The sequence below is a fragment of the Peromyscus leucopus genome, chromosome 9, assembly GCF_004664715.2.
Source record: "Peromyscus leucopus breed LL Stock chromosome 9, UCI_PerLeu_2.1, whole genome shotgun sequence".
Classification (NCBI taxonomy): Eukaryota; Metazoa; Chordata; class Mammalia; order Rodentia; family Cricetidae; genus Peromyscus; species Peromyscus leucopus.
The window spans coordinates 55,599,630-55,621,742 of NC_051070.1; the positions used below are offsets into that span (position 1 = coordinate 55,599,630).

Genomic DNA, 22,113 nt, shown 5'->3' on the forward strand with positions numbered 1-22,113 from the left:
ATTGAAGTTCACACATATAATTTCCTGATAATTAGTTACAGTGAGGGATGTGGTTAGGATTAGAACTCAGCTCTGCCATCTTCCAACACTCACATCCTTTCTGCTTCTCCACAGAGCAGAAGACAGATGACTAGCATTCCCATTGGCCTAGTTATTATCCTTACTGTTTGCTATGGGGCTATTGATAGCTTTTACTTTTTATAATCTGTTTGTGTGTGAGCATACACCCAGGTATGTGTATGTGTGTGGGTACTCATAGAAGCCACAGACGGCATTGGATACCTGGAGCTAGAGTTTCAGATGGTTGTGAACCATCTTTTGTGGGTGCTGGGAACCAGATCTGGATTCTTTGTAATAGCAGCAAGCCCCTCCCCCGGGCTCCCTGCTGAATGGTGCTCTTGAGGTTTTATGGTCACCAGATTTCAAACTTCTGTGACCTCAGTCCTTGTAGCACTTGTGATTATATGTAGCCAGTGTGCTCTTTCTCACTTCAGAAATGATAACTACTTGGATTTGATACTAGAAGTCATTTTGGCCCTGTCTTAAAAGCACATTTTCATGGGCTCAAACTCTTGGACTTGCAAAAATCTGGAACTGAAAAAAATATGTGAGCTTTGTCCTCAAAAGTCAAGCCATAACACAGCAGGTGTTCCAGACTGTGACCAAAAAAAAACCCTCTTATTAACATTTTAATTGGAGAAACATAAACTGTTAGGACTTGTCATCTCCTGAGAACTAGGACCATGACTTTCCCTGCATGGGCCACTCTCCACCATGCCCACGAATGCCAGAAAACCACCTCTCAGGCCTGGTCTATTTTTCTACCCCAATTTTCACAGGACTGAAGGGCACGAGCCTAAATGATGGTCCCATTGCTATTCAGTCTTCTGTCTACAAACAGCCAGAGCAAACCCTGTGCTCTGCCTGCTTCTCTCCTCGGTGCTTGAGAAAGAGGACTATGGACCTTGACATGCCGATGATGGCTGACCTCAAGGCACACCCAAACACTGAAATCCCTCCATTTTAAAGATGGAAATCTGACAACGCTGAGGTTCTTTGCGCCTTCCTTCCATTGGCAGGTGGGAAAACCAGGATTCACATCCAAAAGTCATGTGAAACGTTACTGCTGAATTACCCAGCCTTTGTGAGGCCGCCAGCCCGTCTGTCTTCCTCTGACTGTTCCCTTCCAGGGAAGCATGTCCTGTTCCTCTCCTGTGATTTAAGGGTAGGCATTGAGCTTTTTTGTCCCCAATTCTTCAACCGGTGTCTAATGTGTCAATTTACATTTGATCAGTAGATGATTTCAGCCCACAGTAGACTACCAACCTCAAGAATTCCACGCGTCCAACATATCGAACAGAGAAAACAGGATCCCTGGAGTCTGGGGAGGATTATAAAAGAATTTGGTCTATGGACATAAGACTAATACATGCAGAAAATTGGCCTAACATCATCTCTAATTTATCACCTTGATATCATACTCTCAGTTAAGCAAAAGTTTTGGTAAGCTTTCCTGAACCAGAGGAAAAGCTGAGTGACTGGAACTCACAAGGAAACTCCCCAAATCAAGAACAACTCCCAAACTAAATTTCTGCCACACACAAAAAAAGCAAAGATTATTTTTACAGTACAAAAATTTTATTTTTTGTTAGGATAATTTAAAGTTTAAAACTGAAGTAGACATATTCATTTTACAAACAAGATATTCTTTCATAAGGAAGACCATTAAAAACAGTAAACAAACAAAAAAAAGCTGTCTTTACAAAAAGCTCTGTGCATAGCAACATTATACTGTCTGTAACTGACAAAGCAAAAAACCAACGAAACTATACAGTTTGGAAATGAGACCTTACTGTACAAAAGGTAAAGATAATGGTTTTTAAACCATGCATATTGAAATGTGCAAAGAAAAAAAATGGGAAGAAATTTCGATGCTGTTACAAATGTGATAAATAATGCAGCAAATTGTCCATTTAAATGAAAAATTTTACACAGCTCCTCTCAAAAATAGAACAGAATTTTGTCATTACCTATAGAGATACTTGTCTGCCAAGTGGCACAAAAATAACCTGGGACCAGAATCATTTAATAGCAAAGACTAAAGAGGACAAAGTGGCTTTGTTTTTAATTTATTAGTACACTAAAAATAATCCTTACACACATTTGTACAATTAAATAGAACTGTGGCTGCCGAGGTCCTAGTGAATGGTCAAAGATGTCCGGGATTGAGTTACACACAGTCGGTGTAAAGCTACTGACAGTTTCTACGATCAGTCTGAAGACAGTACCGCACTAATCTTCATGCAAGAGAAAGTCACAGGTTCTAAAAGCTATGCTACTTTAAAAAAAAAAAAAAAAAAAGTCCTTATGTTGGATTGGCTCAAATCCAGGTCTAAACATGCTGAGTGGTGTTCTGCCTCCGTTTGGGGATGGTAAGTTCGTATTCCACACATTCTTTGCCCGGTACCCGATTGTTAGCCAGGGAAGCTTCTCTCATGCATTTCCGTATATTTTGGCGCTGTGAGCCCTGTCTATGAAGGACTGTCAGCAGTAGTTATGAGCATGCCAGGTTTCTAAAATTGTGGGTTCTCATGTGCATAGGGAAAAAAATAGGTGTCCTATTGGGTAATTCCAGAGAAAACTAAAGGCAAAAAAGAGAGCTGAGGGTTGGCTAAGTGAGGACATGGACCAGTGGGGCACTGAGAGGGTGATCTAGAACCGGCTCAGAAGCACTAAAGGTGGTTTTTTGTTTTTGATTTTTATGAAAGCTGTATCAATTTCCAATGCTAGAAGCCTAACCAAGAACTCCAAGCTAAGTCTGTAGAATCAAAGAGAAGACACCTGACCCAGAAACTCATGACATCCTATTGTCAAGCCACGCAAGTCTAGATGCATCTCCAGGACCACACACATCTTCAAGAGTCTACCACGGTTAGCAACTATGGCAGGGCTTCCCCGCACTAAGAACTAGGTAGGCTACACAGGGCTCCCAGGGCAGGCTGGGTAACTGCACTGCTTAGAACACAGCTACCACTAATCTCCCAGGAATCCCAATGCCCATGTCTTTGGGCAGAAGGAGAGAGGCTTAGGGATTTTTGTATTCTCTCGTCTACACCCCATCCCACTCTTCCCAGAAACAGGTGAGATACACGTTTTTCCGAGGGAGTTTAATAATATAAAAGGAAAACTCGCCATAGAAAGGCAACAGTCGAAGACTGAGTCTTAAGAGTCCAAGGAACATGGCCAACCTCCCCAACCTCTTTCTGCAAAGTTCTGTGGAGCTTCCTGACTCTGTGCCTAAATCAGGCACCAGAAGAGGAAAGATCGTATGGCTCTGTCAAGGAGAAATTCTGAAGAGCCTGCGGTCAGCCTAGTTACGTGGCTTTGGCCCTTCTTAGAGGCGAGATAGCTTGTTCTTTTCTAGGGACAGTCGGCGCTGAGATGGTAACAGAGACTCCCTGCATCGCTCAGGAAAGAATGTAGTTTTAAAAATGCTTCGCCAAGAGTGGACACCACCACCGATCTGTGAACTGCTTAGAAAGCAGGTCTGGGAATGAAGTGATGGCTCTTTGTGTTTGTTTGTGTTCCAGCATTTCTCTGAGTCTGGTTTTGCGGTGGGTTGCTCTGTGGGAATCCGCACAAGTTACAGCGTTCTTGTGCGTGGGTCGATAAAAGGATGGAAAAAGAAGGGGATGCGGGATGTAGGATAAGACTCTAATAAGCAACTGTAATAACCACACACCTTTAAAACTTGTCGCTACATGTTTGTGTCCATTTCATTTTACATCAGGAAGAGAGATTCCTCTCTTCTAAAAAAAAAAAAGGTCTTAATTTCTACTTCTACTTACAATAAGTTACACGTTTATTTATTTAAATAACTGTAAAACATTTTAAATTTTTTTCCCTTTTTTGTTTTTTTTTTAAAGAGCTTAAAGTATAAGCAAACACACATACAACATTTCCTCATTCAATTCAGGTTTCATTTTTAAGAAAGTCTTCCATGCTGGTACCCTGTTTTGTTCAATTTTTTTTTCTGCATAAACTAAATTGGTATCTGAAAGGATTCATAGAAAATAGAAACTTTCAACTTTTTTCCTACAAAGAAAAACAAATAGTATCCAAAATATTAAGCATGAATGTTTGCCAATGTTTTTCTTAAATATTTTACAAACATGGGAAGGTGGTTTTCATAATGTTCATAACAAAGAATTGCATTTCTGCTCTGAGCACTGACCACGTCAATGACATTTTTCTGTCCTTGTCTCCAAAAGGGTCAGTGTGTGTAGTTACTGTCAAAGCTTCATGAGGAACATGAGACCAAGATGGCGGCTCTTTGCCTTCCCGAATCTGTCCAACATGGCCACTCAGGGGTGCGACTCTCCCCAGCAAGTTCAGAGTGCTTCCTTCGTAATTGGTCCATCGGAATAAGTAGTTTTGTGCTGTGAGAAAGCAGTTCTTCCTCTACTTTACATTGGGGGTACAACAAGTCCAGTCATGGCTGCAAGGAAAGATCGACAAGGATTGAAACATCAAGACTGTGTGTGGAAAAGTTGATCATAGGGAGGAGGGCAGCTGTGGGAACAACAGCGTTAACACAACCCAGGGAGCTGGTGAGGTGTTCATATGTGAGTGGGTTTTCTCCAGGACTGGGCTAGCCAGAAGCTTCGGGGTTGGCCACCTACATCAGGTCCCCAGGCATGTTGGGCAAGCACTTTACCATTTCTGTGTATCACTGGGTCATCTTAGGACAACAGGAGTAAACATGTAAACCCAATTGCAATGGACATGTCCCACATCACTGGGTGGAACCAGAAGGGAAACTCCAAGGTCCTGAGCCTATTGGCTTCTTGGGCATTGGTTATAACAAACCAAGGTTTTATCTCCACCTAAGTGTCTTCACGAACATTCCCCTCTAAACTGGATTAGTGTTGTTATTTTTTTTAAGTAGTTCATCCTTATTGAGAGCTCACTGGTGGTGTGTAGAGATAGACATCTAGAAATGCTAGTCTTTGGAAAAGACCCCATTACTAGTTTGGGAGTCAATCTCGTCCGCACTTCCCATGCCATACCCAAATACACCATCCACTGCCTCCTCCATCTAGTCAAGAGGATGTAAATGACACTTGTCCGGGTAGAATCAAGTCCAGTGTTTTCCCCCTGTGTGGGGCATGAACAAAGTGTGGGATCACACCGCAAAACACATGCCTCTGTCCTTGCTGCATTGTAAAGAGCCCAGAGGATTTTTACAGACTTGGAAAACGACAGCGTTCCCTTGTATCCAAACTTCCAACCATCTCCAACATTTGATTCCTGGATTTCTCTTTTTTTGTGTTGCATGGAGGGGAAAAACGACTCTTGCACAAACATCTTTCTGAGCTATGCTCATCATGATGCTTCCAAGCAAATGGCCGAAATGCTGGCCGTTCATGCTCTCTCCAACCTCATCTCTTTCTCTTCTCTTCCTATATCTCCCTCCCCTCCCTCTTTCTCTACCCCAGCTAGTTCTCTCGGGCAAAATTGTCAGCTGCCTGTTTCCCTGCCCATACAGCCTTTATTGAATGTTTGTGAGATCTGGATTAAGGTCTTACACAGCTTGCAAAGCCTTAATTATTTTTGCCTGTATTACTATATATTGAATCGATGTAAGTTTTCAATAAAGGCAGTTCAATTCTGGACACTCCCTGATGACTTGGATATATAACAACTGCTGTAATTATCCAGGAGTGTAGGAAGCCCGTGTGTGTGTGTGTGTGTGTGTGTGTGTGTGTGTGTGTGTGTGTGTGTGTGTGTGTGTTTCTGGAGGGAGCTAGAAAATGAATCAGACACACAGCATATAATATCACCTTGACAATCTATATTCATCAACTGTAAATGCCTCATGAGTGCGGCAGAGGGTGGGACAGAAAATGCTGTAACTGTAGTGTTTGGGTGGTAGAAGCCTGACTCAGATTCCTCCCCTTTTCTCCCCTATTACACTCCATGCTCTTCAGCCCTTCCTCCTTTATACAGGTCACAGGTGCCCCCAAATCTTGGAACAGCAGACTTCATTCATGCCCTTTTTCCTGGTCCACTCAACACTAGATCGGTTGGAATTTTGCTAGATGGTGACCTTGACTTTGTACTTAGAGAAACCAGAGCCAACAAACTGAAAGATAAAAATTCTTGGGTGGGGGTGGGGGTGGGGAGGTTGGGGTGGGGGTGGAGGTGGGGGGTATTTTCGCTGATGACTTTCATGGTGGAGAGAGGCTTAGCTTTTCTTTGTCTGGTTCCTTCTCACCTTGGGCATTTTACAGAAAAGCAATACCCTCCCTCGGTCCTGGTGGCAAAGTAGATGTGAGTGATGTTGGTCAAAGAGAGGAAGCCCGCCATAACTGTTCCTAGAGAGACCGTGTGCTGCTGTCTGAACATAGGTTCTAGAGTCTGGGGGCCTGGATTCAAGTCATCAGCCACTTGCTGTGCAGTCTCCAGTCAGCTGTTCAGCTAAATGAGGGGGATGGACATGATCCGAAGGAGGAGGTCTGTGTGGAGCACTCAGCGCAGTGCCTTGTCTACAGGGCAAGTTTCAGGGAGTATTGTCTACACTGTGGATCACGAGCCCGGGGCCTCCACTTCTTCACTCTGTTCCCCTTTCAGCTGAAAGTTAACGAATTAAGGCAGGAAACTTAGAGAGCAGAGACATCCTCACCAATGGGGTGTGAGGAGGGGGACCAGGAAGACATGTCCCCCGTGGTGTTTATTTCCCAGGATGTAAACATGACCCTCATGGAGAAAGTTCTAATCCTGCTCTGATTGACAAGATGGAAGCCCAGGGGGTGTTTGATGAGAGACAGGGTGGGTGGAGACATTTAGTTACAAGCTGTGCTGTTTCCCTTATGGCTTAGACATCTGGATGAAAAGAAGAAAGTTTCATCCAATATACAGATGTTTCCAACTACCCACATGTTGGGTGGCATGGAGCTCCAGCAGTCTAGCCTACTGAGAGGAATTTTCAGTGGCTGTTCTGAGAGCTGGGTTTCCAGTAATGGTTTTGACAGTTTCTCTATCATCACTGTCAAAATGTCACAGTCCCTAGGGGTGAAAGTCACAGAAACCTAACATGCCTTTCAAGTTTTCTCAGCGACCCTCACAGGTATCCCCCAAAGATTTAGAACACATGCTTTCAGCAAGCCACTTTTAGCAAGAGCTGGGGTCCCCAGAATGGCACAGCCCATCCTAGGTCCCCACAAAGCTCTGCTGACCAACACTGCCTGTCATAAATGTTTTCATGTCAAGACATGAGAAACAGCCAAAACTAATGTGGGTCACCAGTGAGCCATGGTGCTCAGCAGTTTCCAATTTGCTCTCTCGCCATCAGCTGCCTCCCATTCTCAGAGGGATGATTAGATTCTCATGTACTCATCACATTTGTGCTACGTCATGTCATTTTACATTTTAGGATCTTGCTCAAAAGTGGGTTTGACGGGTGATATTAATTTTTTGTTCTTAGAAACAGTATGGCTTTTTCCTCTTCCTTCCCTGCTTCACCCCTGGATCAGGCACCTGTTATCAATTTGGCTAGCATATAACCAGAGTTTTCGCTCCTGATGGACCCTTCCACATGTACCATGAGAGTGAACATGAAGCCCAGATGGTAAGCCAGCTAGATAAGAAATAACCACAAGGCCTGTGAAGAGGTCAGTCTTCCAGAAACAGTGAATGGCCCTATGGAAAGCAAAATTCTGGGCTGCCCAGATGTTCCTGGGGTGAACATGTGGCTCTACTACTGCTAATTCCATGTCCTGCAGATGCTCAACTTGACCTCACTCACGCCCCATACTAACCCAGCACTAGGTGAAGCATCAGCACTTCTGCCATCCATGACCCACCATGAAAGTCCCAGGACCTCTGTAGGCAAGCGCTCAGAGCTACAGAGTAAAGCTGGGATGCTTGCCCTTTCTTTGCAGGCCCAGGACACCTGGGTCACGTACGCCCCTACAGTGGTCCCTTCACTTACCTCTGAATCCATTTCCATTGCCACTGGAACAGGCAGGCGAAGGGGAGCCTTGGGGCCTGATGACAGGGGCAAAGGCACTCTTCTGTTTGACAGCAGGAAAAACTGAGGAGGAGAACGGGAGGATGGAGGACGTGCTGGAGGAGCCGACGGTGGGGCTGGAGGACATGACTGGAAACGAAGGCGTGACACTCTTTAGGACGGGGGCTCATCGTGAAACCATTTGTTCTTATCAGACACATTCTCCACCATTTGCTTGAGGAATTATTAACTCCCAGGAACTGGTCCAGGTTCCAGTGATTAAAAAACGACAAACTTGAGGGGCCCTCATGCCGACTTCCATAGTGGCTGGGTCATTTTACACTGGGCTGGGTCATGGGTAAGCGTTCCTTCCCCACCCCCACCCCCCACCTCCTTGCCAGCCTCTGCTGTTGTTATTTTCCTTGTGATCATCATTCTGACTGGGGTGAGAGAGAATCTCAATATTGTTTTCATTTGCATTTACCTTACAGCTAAGGTCGTGGAAATTTTTTCACAGGTATGGCACACCCATTCATACATCTTTTAGAGAATTATCCTGTGTCACATTAGTCCATTTTCAGATTGGGCTCTCAGAGACCATCATGTTATGCAAAATAAATCAGAGGCCAAGAGACAATAGCATGTGTCTTCTCAGTTCGTCAGAGATACATAGTCATTCTATGCATACATGTATATGTATGTGAGCATACATATGGCACAGAAACAGAAGGGAGATGAATGTGATCAAGGGTCTTGAAAGAACTCATCTATCTGAAACTGAATACTGCATACAATAGCTGTATGCCAATAAAGCAAAAGAGAGAAATCAGAAAAAAAATATGTTGAACGTGACAATATTCTTCTGTCATCTAGGCAGAATAGACATATGAAACAACTACTGTGGCATTGATGCCATTAGAGGAAAGGAAGGCCATGTGAGAAGACAGAACACTCTTCCAACTGGGAGTCCAGGAAGGCAGGCATCAAGGTAAGGGTGAGATGTGAAGATGTGATAGATTTTCATTCATGATAGAAATGGCAAGAGAAAAAAAATCTATGCAGCATAGGAAACATCTTTTCACCCTAAAAAAAAGTCCTATCTGGAGCTATGAGCCGCCTGGCAACTCCCATGCCCAGGGGTTTGATGTCCAGAGCTAAGATCAGCACGACTGCCCCCCCCAATGGGCCACTTCTTCATCCTGTGTAGGAGTTTATTAACATTCAGAAGATCACCTCCCTCTCTGGACTTCCAGTGCGCTTGGGAAATAAAGCTGAAATTTGGTCTCCCCTGACATAATGCTCAGAGAAAAACCACCAATTTTAACAATATTAACATTAAATAATGACTTAAGGGAAGCCAAAGGCTAAGGGTGGTGATTTCCAAGAAAAATAAAGGCAGTTTAAACATCGAAGGGCCCCACCTCCTCATGGCACATATTCCACAAAGTTACATCAGAGAGGAAATCTTATTGTTTGTTGCTAAGCTTGCTCACAAGGAGTGAATGAGATGGGGAGCAACAGCATCATCAGCTAAGGGTGAGGTGACTTGAAGGTCAGAGCTTTGGTACCCCGAGGTAGACACTACCCCCTCTCTCCCCTGAGTCTCAAATATACCTATAGCAATCACAGAAAGTTTTACAATAAAAATTTTTAATAAATAGGATGTCTTTCTTCTTAATGATTTATTACTTTGAATCATGTGTGGGTATGTGCACATGAGTGCAGGTATCAAAGAGTCCAGAAGAGGGCAATGGATCCCCTGGAACTGGTGTTATGGACAGTTATGAGCTGCTCCATATGGGTGCTAGGAACCAAACTCAGGAACTCTGCAAGAACAGTCAGTGCTCTTAACCACTGAGCCATCTCTCCAGCCCCTAGTATGACATCTTTACAGCAGAATCATAAGCCAAAGTTATCCAAAGAAAAGAAAGGAAAGGAAGAGCTTCATTCTAAGGAATACTTAGAATGAATACTTAATACTTAGAAGGAATACTTAAAAAGCTATGAAGAAAGACACACCTGAGTCCATCTCCACCATTTTTGCAAAAACAAGTAGAAAGAACACTGGAAAGGGGGCAGAAGTTCATGTCACACTTGAGGATGGAAATGTGTGAGGAACTGGACTGATTCACTGGACCGTACAAGAGGCAGGGCTCACCATTAGGAATGGATCTTGTTTACGGTTCCAAGTCTAATATCCTCATCTAGCTTTGGCTTTACCATCAATGAAATATAAAGCAATATAAAAATGCTCCCCCTTCCCTTAACATCAGATTTAGAGGCCAAAGAAAGGCCGAGAGGCAAGAGGCTCTGGCTCTGACCGTGGTCTAACCTCTACAACATGAACTCCTCAATGTAGACGCCAAAATGACATCCTAGTTTCTGTGCTGCAAGAGCCTCCCTCAAGCATGATAACAGAGAAGGCTCTTTTTAAAAAAATATGATACTGTTACTAACTCTGAGAGTTTCATACCTGCATATAGTATGTTTTAATTATTTACTTTCCATTCCTCCCTCTAACTCCCCCAGATCCACCTTCGCCTCAACAACCCCTCCAAACTTCATGTCTTTAAAAAAAAAAAATAATCTACCTAGTCCAATTTGTGCTGCTCACACGCTCCTGGGTTGGGGGCCACCCACTAAATAGTGGTCAACTTACCAGGGTCACACCTCAATAAAAACCCACTCTCCCTTCCCCAGAAGTCATCAGTTGTCAATGGCTCCTCAGCTAGAGGCGGGGGATTGATTATTCCCTCCCACTCCACGATTGAGTGTTCACTAGCTTGATCTTGTGCAAGCAACCAGAGAAGGTTCTCCAAGTGTAAGCAGAATCTATATATGTTCACTCACACACATACACACATGTGCATACACCTGCACACATGTACACACACATACACACCTAACACATATACACACTCATACACATATGTGCACACACACATAAAACATGTACACACAAATGCACATGTTTACCCACATACACAAGTACACACATGTACGCACGCATAGACACATAGACACACATGCCATCCCACTTATGCCCAGCATGGATCTCGTTCTTACAAATACTTTTCCTAACATGCTGATGCAACCTACAAGGTGACTCGGGCTACAGCAGCTTCTCAGGAGAAACTTTACCAAGTGACACAAAAGACTGGTGGCGGCAGAGCTGACAAGTGCAAACCCTTGGAAAGACACTTCTCAAAAACCTCTGTGAAGATGACAAATGGCACCCGACGTAAACTGTAACTTAAACCGTTTAAAGAAGAAAGGCTTAAAGGAATTCTGTGCATTTCAGCCAACATAACTGTTACGTATTTCAATAACCATGCTATAAGAAAGCTTTGTGGACAAGGAGAGCACTGATATTAGATACTAAAAGACATGGTCAATATAAACCTGCACTATACCAACACCTAGGTAGACAAATAGTTGTGGGAAAACAGGTCCAGAAATAGACATGGTTATAGATGAGACCTGATGGTTAACAAAGATGGTAGTGCATGTCATGGTGCTGGGCACTGAGGCATAAGCTAATTCACTAACCAGTGCGATATGAAATACATCAACTTTAGGGTCCCTCCTTGGGCTCAGTGCGAAAGCAAATCTACGTAGACAGGGGGTTATTTGCAAAAATAAAGCTGTGAAGTGGCAGGAGACGCCCCCAAAGGTTATATAATTTGCACAGTTCTTTCACCCACAGTCACAACAGAAGTTGGAAAGACGGAGTTTGCACGCAAGGAAAAAGCTTCTGTGACTCACTTATGCACAAGGAGCAAATGAGGAATCAAGACAAATGTTTGCAGTGTGCATTTAGCTGTGTCATGCCCTTGACAGCTAATGTGTTGCTTGCTGTAAGTTAATTAGGAAAAGGAAAAAAAAAGTAGAAAATGGGCAAATAACATAAACGAAAATGGCCGGGAGATCTGAACGGAGTATTATTCCAACTGAAGAATTATAAACCGGTGACGTCAAGGGTAACAAATGCCATTTTTGTTTATTAAATGGGTAACAACTAAGAAAAGACCAGCAGGCAAGGAAGCACACTCAGGCTCTTTCCTGAGGAGAGAGTCCTCCCTCCAGGAGACTTTGGCAATCCATAGCAGAGTGTGTTCAAATGTTCCCATCATCTGACCCACTAATTTAATCTCTGGAAATTAATCTCAAAGGGATGGTCACAAATGTGCCGAGAAGAAGATTCAAGGACTTTTTACAACAATAAGAAGCTGGGAAATATATGACCCATAGTAGAGTAAAACACATTAAGCCCATACAATGGAATGTTAAACATTTAAACTAATATTTGAAAAGAATATTTAACAATGCTGGAATACCCTCTTTGGATGAAATTATACACTAATATATATACATCAATATACACATCAACCCAACTTCTACTTGAAGAAAAAAACATAGGAAGCAAAGGGTAGAGGGATATGATTAAACACTTGATCTGTGATATCTCTGGCTGACAAAACTGTATTTTCAAATGTATCCCTTTCATTTGTCCATATTTCCAGAATTTTCTATGATGAACATATATTACTTGTGACATAGAAGGAAGTAAAGCTCTAATATTACAAAATGGGAGAAATACCCTTTTCAGGTATTATTAGCAAAAGGTCCACTGTCCTCTTTATGGCCTAGAAATTAATTTCTCTGTTAAGTTATCTGGTAAAAGAAAAACAGAGAATAATTGTTCTGGTTAGTTTTGTTTTTGCTTTTGTTTTTGATCAATTTGACACTAACTGGAGTCATCTGGGAAGAGAGAACCTCAGTTGAGGAACTGCTCCCATCAGATTGGCCTGTGGACTAGTTTGTGGGTCATTTCTTGATTAATGATTGATGGGGGAGGGCCCAGACAATTATAAGTTATTCTGCCACTGGACCAATGCCTTGGGCTTTATACTAAAGTAGGTCACAAAGAGAAGCCCGAGAGCAGCACTCCTCCATGGCCTCTGCTTCAGTTCCTGCCACGAGTTCCTGGCCTGACTTCTCTCAGAGATGGAGTGTGACCTGAGAGTTTTAAAATGAAATAAAACCTTTCTTCCCCAAGTTGCCGTTGGTCACAGTGTTTTATCACAGCAATAGAAACATCAAGTCACTAACAAACTCTCAAATTCCTGTGAAAAGTGAAATGGTGATTGTGTGTGTGTGTGTGTGTGTGTGTGTGAGAGAGAGAGAGAGAGAGAGAGAGAGAGAGAGAGAGAGAGAGAGAATGTGTGATGTACATACTCATGTATACGAAGATGTGCATGCCTATGCTCACATGGGACCAGAGGATGATATCATGTATCCTGCTCTCTCTCTCTCTACCTCAATCCCTTGAGACGAGTCTTCCACTGAACCTGAAGCTAAGTGGGTAGCAAGCAAGTCCCAATGATCCTCCTGTCTTTACCTGACCCCTCTCCCCAGGAAGTATTGGGGTTATGGGTACACTACCATAGGAAGCTTTTTACTAGATTCTGGGGATTTGGACTCAGGTCTCCACGCTTACAAAGCAAGCACTCTTACCTGCTAAACCAGATCCCCAGGCCCAGTAAGGCAAATGTCACTCCTAATTCTTCTTCTCCAGTCTCAGGACTTCTGTTTGCACCACTGAAGGGCTTCTTAGAGCCTGGTGTCACATCCATGACATTAGTCATTCGTCTGCCTTCGTCCCACCCTCCTCTCATGTACCTTCCTGCATACTCCCAGTCAGAGTTTTCAAAGTGTGTCTGTCATGACTCTCAGGCTGTGTTTTCAAAGTTAATGGTTGCTGGCCTGAGGGTTTCATTCAGTAGTCGAGCACTTGCCTAACACGCACACGGATCTGGGTTTGACCCCCAGTACGACCAAAAACAACAAAACAAAAACAACAGCGACAACAGTGGTTATACCTGTGCAGACACGGCATGTCATTTCTTTCTTTCTTTTGGGCCTATACATGCTTTTCAAAATGTCTAGAGTCAGAATTTACTATCACAGGACTTGTTTTTTCTTTACTTAAGACATGCCATTGAGACACATCAAACTGTTGAGCTTGCTTTCCTCGGGGAGGGAGTCTTCTCTCTTTTAAAAACTTTTTCCCTAGGTTTGGAATTTTCTATAATAATCATTGAATGCTTTACAACAGAAAATGTCGTATTATTTACTTCTAAAAATATAAAAATTCTGAAGCACAGGGCCCGGTCTAAGGCTGCAAGTTAAGTAGTGTTGGATGCCTGCCTGAATGGACTCTGCCCCATACTTTGGGTTGGCTCAAAGGTTATTCTGCTTGGAAGACACGGTCCCCATGGGTGTTACAGGCTTGTTGAGTAGACCATGTTTGGGGACAGCGCAGTGCACCGTTTTGGGAAAGCTGATCACACAGACTTCCAGTTGAGAATGTCTCTGGACACCTTTCCATCTGTGGCTAGAGGCCAAGGCCAAGGCCAGCACGTCTGGCCCAGAAATCTGTGTGAACCTGGGAGTTAAAGAAAAATCGCTTTTCTTCTTACAAGGATTGATTGGCCAGCTTAACCCCTGCTGGAACTCAAAGACCCTCCTTTGCATCTGCATCCAGCCAACGCAGTTGCTGGCACTCAGGGGGTCTGTCAGCATTTCATTAGAACCCCCTATTGTCATGGGCTTAGAGTCCAGGCATAAAAACGTGCACCAAGCTGGAACTTGGCACACACGGCTACCGCCAGGAAGTGAAGTTTGTGTGTAAGATTGAAAAAACATCTGTTGGGCCGTTTTTGAAGGCGTGTGAGAGCAAACTCCGGGAAGATGCGAGGCTCTGTGCTGGCCATAAGGCAAGGCAGACTTGACAAAGAGATGAGTGTTGGCTCTCTTGTTTTAATGTTTCTGGCGGGTGATTGTCCCGTGGCGTGGTCCAGCCACATCAGGCTCATTAGAAGAAAAAAAAAAAAAAAACACCACCACATAGGATTGTGTTTTCAGACATAAGCAATTGAACTGACGAAATCTTTCCCCCTGGGCTTTAAAAAATACTTCCCAGAGAAGTGAAGACCTCGCTGGTTAGAAATATAGGTCAGGTGTTATCGTAATGAACCCCACTGGGGATTTGGGATTTTACAACAGGCGAATTTGATCGTAACGAATGCACCACTTCGAATCCCATTCACCGTCAGCAATTCCCTCAGACCCTCCCTCCAAAAATCACCATGCAAGAGGTTACTTTCAGGACCGCAGGGGTGATGGGGAGTGGTCCTCTGAGGTCTCCTTACTCCCTGATGGTCAGGACACCATCTTGTCTTCCTATTTTAAAAGATGACTTAAAGATTTGGGGTGTAACCTAAGACAGAGCACCTGTGTGGCCTGGGCAGGCGTCTCCATGACGGGTAAGGTGACCTGCTGACGTCCCATGCAACCCAAGTCAGAAGCTCATTTTTTAATAAAAGGGGGACCTGTAAGGCCCTGGCCCCTGTTTTGGGTAACTGTTGCCTTGCTTGTTGACCTTGACCTTGATATCCTCCGTATGCTAATTCCCTGCCAGGTTTCACCCTCCTGAATGCTTAAGGGAAGTTCCTTGTCTGTGTATCCTGAATAATGGGCGTTAACAGCTTAGATGCAAGATTGTAAAACATCAGTAGCGAACTTCTGCCCTCCAGGGTCCTCCCATTGTGCTGTAAGCCTGTATTTAAGACCTCCTCCCCCACTTCAAGAAATGACATTAGGCATTTAAAATTAAAATATATATATATACATATATACATATATATAAATAATTGAATGAATACTTCGAATGTAATCTATGAGTACCACAAATGTGATTAATATCATGAGTGTAATTAATGAATATCATGAGTATAATTTAATAAATAAATAAATAAAAAGATTTGGGGTGTAACTGTCTTTCTGAAATCACTTGATGGAATGGGCAGACTGCTGCTCTCCTGGAATTAACTAGTAAGAAACATGAGGCAAATAATACCTAACTGAACACCTGCCACACACACACTGCTAACTCCACAGGATGCACTGTGGAGTGCACATTCACATACTAATAAACTATGTAAAAGCTACAAAACAACTATCTCATGTGCTCAGCCTTATATAGACACAAGCACATGACTGACCCATGAGAAACTGCCACTTCTGTATATCCAAAATGGCCAGATGGGGGCTGGCAAGATGACTCACTGGGTAAAGGGGCCTGATGACCTGAGATTGACATGGGGGGAAGAGAACCAACTCTTACAAGTTGTCCTCTGATGTCTGTATGTGTGTCATGGCCTTCATGTGCATGTGTGTATACACACAGACACACAAATAAGTACAATAAACTTGATAAAACCATGTGAGGAATGGTCAGATGAAAAGAGTTCTGTCTGCCTTGGCCTAATGATACATTGTAAGTCGTCTTGAGACTTCATATTACTGAATAATTTTAGAGCACAGCATTGTGACTCTGGTGCCAGGTATGTGGGTCCCATTTGAGCCATTTACCTACTGCGTCTCTTGGAACCGGTCATTTATCAACTCCTCATCTAAGAGAAAGTGCTGATAGTAACTATTGTTATATTTGTGCCGTGGTTGCAGGGCTCAGCCTGGGCTCTACACTGTTCTTTAACCCGTAGGGAGAAATATGTGAATCACCGTTATCACCATTGCATAGCTTTGTTTACATGGTGGCCTGCTCTCATGCCATCATGCTCCTTGTGGGTCTATTAAAGGGAGAGCCTCATTGTCACACAAGGCACCTCATTCATGACCAAGTATGTGACAAACCTCCCCTGGTCACAGCAGCTAAACAGTTCACATTTCTTTTGAGTTCCCTAACAAGGTTATATACAGATAGAGGACACAGGAAACAACCGTTGCAATAACATTTTGTTAGCTGGGAAACGACAGCCCTTCACACAGAACAACATCAGCGCCCATCCTTAGATTGATCCAGCTACTCTAGATACATTTTCCCTCCTTGCCTCACTTTCCCCTTGGTTCCCTTGTTACACACCCATATAGCCTGTTTGATTACTATCATTCTACCACACGCTTGTGGAGCAAGATAAGGGTTTGTTTTTTTTTTTTTTTTTAAAGTAGATTAAAAACAAACCAATCAACAATAACCTATCTCCATAAGCTGTTCTGCTCTGGTGAGTCTAGGCCATGGGACAAGAAACATGCACAGGACATTTGTTAGTTATACTAAAAGAAAGAGTCTGTGCTGCATTTGGTTGCTTGGTCCTGTATCCCCATCACACTGGGTAATATTGATTACATGACTTAAAAGCAAAGCTCCGAATAAACTCAGGAATATGTGGGCCCAGGAACCAAAGGCCAGAAGGCAGTGAGAAATAGTCCCCCAGGCCTGTTGCTTGAGCTGTGGCTGACAGAGCTGTGTGCTGTCCTTGACACGTCCTTGTTTCTGGCACAAGGGAGCCACTCTGGGTGAAGAGAGGACAGGCACAGGCCTTGTGACAAGAGCCAACATTTCAAGAACACTCCACTCCATCACTTGGCTCTCCAGGCCAGCATGTCCCCTGGCCTCAAGTATTCCCTGAGTAGGTTGGAAAAAAAACACACTCTTTCAGGCTCCAGGGACCCCTTGTGTAAGCGCCCAGCTTAGCTCCCAAAGCGACCCAAATGGGTTTTCACAACTTCTCAAGGCACCGACTTCGGTGCTTAGGCCATAGATTAAGAGGCTCCGTCCCAGTCCGGCAAGCTGCTACACACAGTCAACTTCCATCTCTCTGGAGGTGCTTAACGGAAGACAGAGCCATGTCACAAAGTCAAAGAGACCACAATCCAGATGTCCTGGTTAGGGTCCCACTCTGAGGAACTATAGATGCGTAATGGTTGCCGGGAAAAGGGAAATAGTATTCCTCAGCTGTATAGCCATTGGTGAGTTACCCTTGATCAAAGAAACTACCCTCCCTCAAGCAAGCTATCCAAAGTAAATGCAATGGTCCACAAACAAACTGAGTAACATATGACTTCTAAGGAAGGAAGGCTTTGGTGGGAGGGGTTGGGAGGTAAGAGAGGATAATGGGGTATGGGTCTGATTTATGTGGATTATATGGAAGAAACCATGGAAGAAAATAACAGATTAAGATGTGGTGGGGATGGGATGCCATCAATTCTGTGCCTGTTAAATTCTAGCTACGTCATAGTGTCCAGGCAGGGTAGCTGCAGCAGCCAACTTTACCTGTAACATGCAGCTGAAATAAAATAGTGCATGTGAAAATGCCCAGGGAAGGGGCCAGAGAGGTGGCTCCGTGATTGAGAGCACTGGCTGCTCCTCCAGAGGACCTGGGTTCGATTCCCAGCACCCAACATGGCAGCTCACAGTGTCTGTGACTCCAGTTCCATGGGATCTGACACTCGCATGCAGACATACATGCAGGCAAGATGCCAATGCATGCAAAATAAGAATATATAGATCGGGGATTTAGCACAGTGGTAGAGCACTTGCCTAGCAAGCACAAGGCCCTGAGTTTGGTCCTTAGCTCCAACAAATAAAAATAAAAAAAGAATAAATAAATCATTTAAAAGTGTTAAAAGAAAAAAATGCTCAGTGAAAAAGCTACTAGCTCTAATGAAGTCTCTGTTCCTCTCCTCCACATGCACAAGCCACATATACTTCATACAAGGGAATTGTTTTGTGCCCCTTTCCCTGGGAGGACTTGCATACACTGGGAGTCCAAGTCCAGCCAAGAGAAGAGAACAAAAGGCGGGAAGGACATTTCATCAAGAAACGAGACCGTCTCCCACGTGTCCATACCATTTGGGAACACAGCTCTCCACTAAAAGGCTGCCAGGTGAAACCTTGCAGGGAGCCGTACAGTGCCAGATGGATGGCAAAGGTCACTTACTTCCATATGGGGAGCCTGTGGGTGAGCCATTCAGAAATCCTGGTGATCCTGGCACACCCAGGTTGGCCATAGGCACATTGCTGTAGCCGTTCATGCTGTTACTGGAGGTGCTGTAATTAGACTGCTGAGGCGTGGAGCTGGAGGAGTATCCCCGCGGGGAGATGCTGCTTGTGTTGCGAATGTATCCTTGACAACAGAAGAAACAGGCCAGGTAAACAAAGCGGCACCCACCAGCAGGCCAAGTGTGTGTGCATAGTGTTTGTCCACATCCATCCCAGATCATAAAGCCACCGCTGCCAGGCAACAGTGGGAGGTGGAGCTTGCTTGTACCGTTTTTATTTTTAATTGACATGCCGTCACGGTCCACGCCCCATTTTTTAACCTAGGCATGTCATGGGCCATGATCGCGTTGGGCATCTGGCACATCCAGCCCCTCAAATATTTATCACTTCCTGGTATTGGAAGCACTCAAAAATCTCTGTTGCCTATTTGGAATTTATGATAAACGATTGTCAACCACTGTCACCTGGCCATGCTGCTGAACAACAAAGCTGAATCGCCCTTACGGAGTTGCAGTCTGGTACTTGATAGCCAGGCTCTCAGCTTTCTATAACTCCTTTGCTCTACATAGGCCACACCTCTGGTACTTCCCCCCCCCCCACTTCCTATCAATTTTGCTTTATATTGTTTCGTTTTACTTTATTTTATAATTTGGTTTTGAGACAGGATCTCACTACCTTTCTGTGGCTGGCCTGGAACTTCCTAAGCATCCCAGACAGGCTCAGAAGCGCTGATCTTCCTGCCTCCACTTCTAAGGTGCTGGAATTACAGTTGGGTACCACCACGCCCAGCTTTCTCCCCCCAGCATCTCTAGTTCTCACTCTCTCTCTCTTCCTCTCTGTACATGGAGCTAGTAAGCTCACTGGATATGAACATTGGAGTTCTAAAAGATACTAATGCCTATCGCTGAGAACATCCTCCAGTGGCCAAACAAAGGTGGGCAGATGTTGTGCACTGAAGCCATTTTTTGAAGATTGTCAAATAAAGGGCCCGAGAAATAAATATCTTGCTCAAAACCTGCCAATCTAGTAGTCTGTAAATTTAACACACCACAGAATCTTTCCTGGGGGTGGTAGAGGGTGTCCTAGCAACGTTTCTGGGGCCATGTGTGTTCTGCTAAACAGTTTGGAAATGATACTTCAAAATTATCACCATCCTCTGTGTGGGCTGGAGATCATTTTCGATCAGAAAGTACTGAGGAGCACAGTGAATTATGTCTCTCCAGGGCTCCAAGGTATCAGTGTTCGAGTACAGACACCCAGGTCATGAGCAACCTGAAGGATGGAGAGGTTCCTACGGTTCTGAAAGCCTGGCACAGAGCCAGCTCACTTCATCTGTCCTTAAGGAAACTCTGGGGATGACTATGTCTAAAAGCGACTAGATCTGGTGACATAGCTCAGAGGTAGAGCACTTGCCTAGCATAGGCAAGGCCCTAGTTTCAATTCCCAGAACTGAAATATATGTCAATAGATTATATAGATATAGATAGGTTGATGTAATGCATATATATATCACATATATTATATACATACACATATCTTTCTCTCTATATGTACATATATAAATACTTTTATAAAGAATGCTGAGCATGATAGTTCACATTTATAATCACAGCACTAGAGAATCTGAGGCAGAAGGGTTGCTGCAAATTTAAAGCTAACCTGGACTACCTAGTGAGTTTAAGGCCAGCCTGGACTACTTAGCTTGTCTGAGTCTCAAAAAATATAAACCAACCAACCAATAAACAAACACAATAAACAAAACAGTCTAAAATATATCATCAAATGAATAATTTACTCTATCGATCATAGTAGATAAATAAAACTAGAAACAAATACCTAAGGTTAAGGACATTATTTAGGAAAATTATTTGAGAAAAATTTTCTCAAAGAACTATTAATGACAGACTTAGATGGCTCTCTTAATGAAATCAACCTCACTGAAACAAATCTCCATACAGTAGACTTCCTATATAAAATAGAGCTCACTAAATAAATTACCGTGTATTTCCATATGAGAAAATGTACAATAGAAATTCCCAAGTAAAACTAAGCCAATACTCTTGGTTACCAAGAGTTACATGGAATAAACAATAATGGTGCCATCAGCTCTCTCTGTCATTCAATCTGATTATCACATAGCATCATTATAAAATGAATTTGATGAATAGCTGTAAGCCTCGTTTCCATATGCCTAAACTCTTTGAAACTTACGATAGTCAATTTTACCTGCTGATATTTCTAGCCAAAAGAATTCTAACTAGTCCCCAGAAAGCTCAGACTCTAAAAACAGACTGCCTGGTATGGTTAAATAACCATACTCTCTAAGAGTGGGGTTTACCTGGGCACATGCCCCATTGGATAGTTTATGATGTGCTCTCCAACTCATCCTATCCCAGCAGAGGTGGCCTTTGATGGAGAGGCCCTATTTGGACTGGGACTTTCAGAAGGGTAGTACCTTGGTTATTTCCTTGTGTGGACTCTGAGATGCTGACTCCGAGCTGGCTGCCGTAAGAGTTGATACCCATCATGCCACTGTGAGCTGGGGAGCTAGAGAGAGCTGGAATCTGGCTGGGGTTCCTGGGGACACTGTACAGGGCTTCCGCAATGTCTGCAGCACGCTTTAAAATGATGTCCTACAGAAAGGCACGTTGGGGTGAGCACTGTATCCAGAATCAAGATTCAAACTCAACAGATCGTGAGATGCACATATCTAACCTGGTTATTGTGGGGTGTGCCGTAGAGGGCTTCCACGAGGTCCGCAGCTCTTTTCAACAGCATTTCCTGAGAAAGAAAAGACAGGATGGGGTATAATCAAAGATAAAGCCCCAAATGGCAAGCAAGAAAATTATAGATGAAAACAAAAAGTCCACACATTGCCTCCAAATGTAATAACCAGGAAGTCTGATACTAGGTTTGATGAATAGGATATAATCACATTTACAAATCCTACAAATGGGTAGCTGTAGGAACTCACCACTATATAATGGCTCCATAATGATTTATGCTACTCAAAACACCCACCAAATTGATACTGCCTTTGATATTCTATTGAAAGCGACTTTGAGACCATTGTATTTGGAAACCCTGGTACTCTCAATTAATCAGATATTCTTCAAGTGATTGATGGGCCTGACTTTAACTGCTTGCCAAGGAGTTGACAAAGCACTGAAATTCTCTTGGCAATACCTACTCAAAATTTTATCCTAATAAAGGTGAATTCCTTCAATAATATTTC

At 43.5% G+C, this 22,113-nt stretch overlaps 1 protein-coding gene across 1 annotated transcript in view; it reads right to left on the reverse strand.

Moving 5' to 3' along the window:
- Positions 1-2,347: 2,347 nt before the first annotated feature.
- Ebf2 (EBF transcription factor 2) overlaps positions 2,348-22,113 on the reverse strand; it is a 195,228-nt gene continuing 175,462 nt past the window's right edge. The window contains exons 12-16 of the mRNA XM_037208440.1: positions 21,594-21,659; positions 21,334-21,511; positions 18,817-19,002; positions 7,994-8,161; positions 2,348-4,498 (exon numbers count right to left, since the gene is read on the reverse strand). Coding sequence (XP_037064335.1) covers positions 4,467-4,498; positions 7,994-8,161; positions 18,817-19,002; positions 21,334-21,511; positions 21,594-21,659 — 630 coding nt within the window. The 3' untranslated portion in view covers positions 2,348-4,466. The remainder of the gene's footprint in view (positions 4,499-7,993; positions 8,162-18,816; positions 19,003-21,333; positions 21,512-21,593; positions 21,660-22,113) is intronic.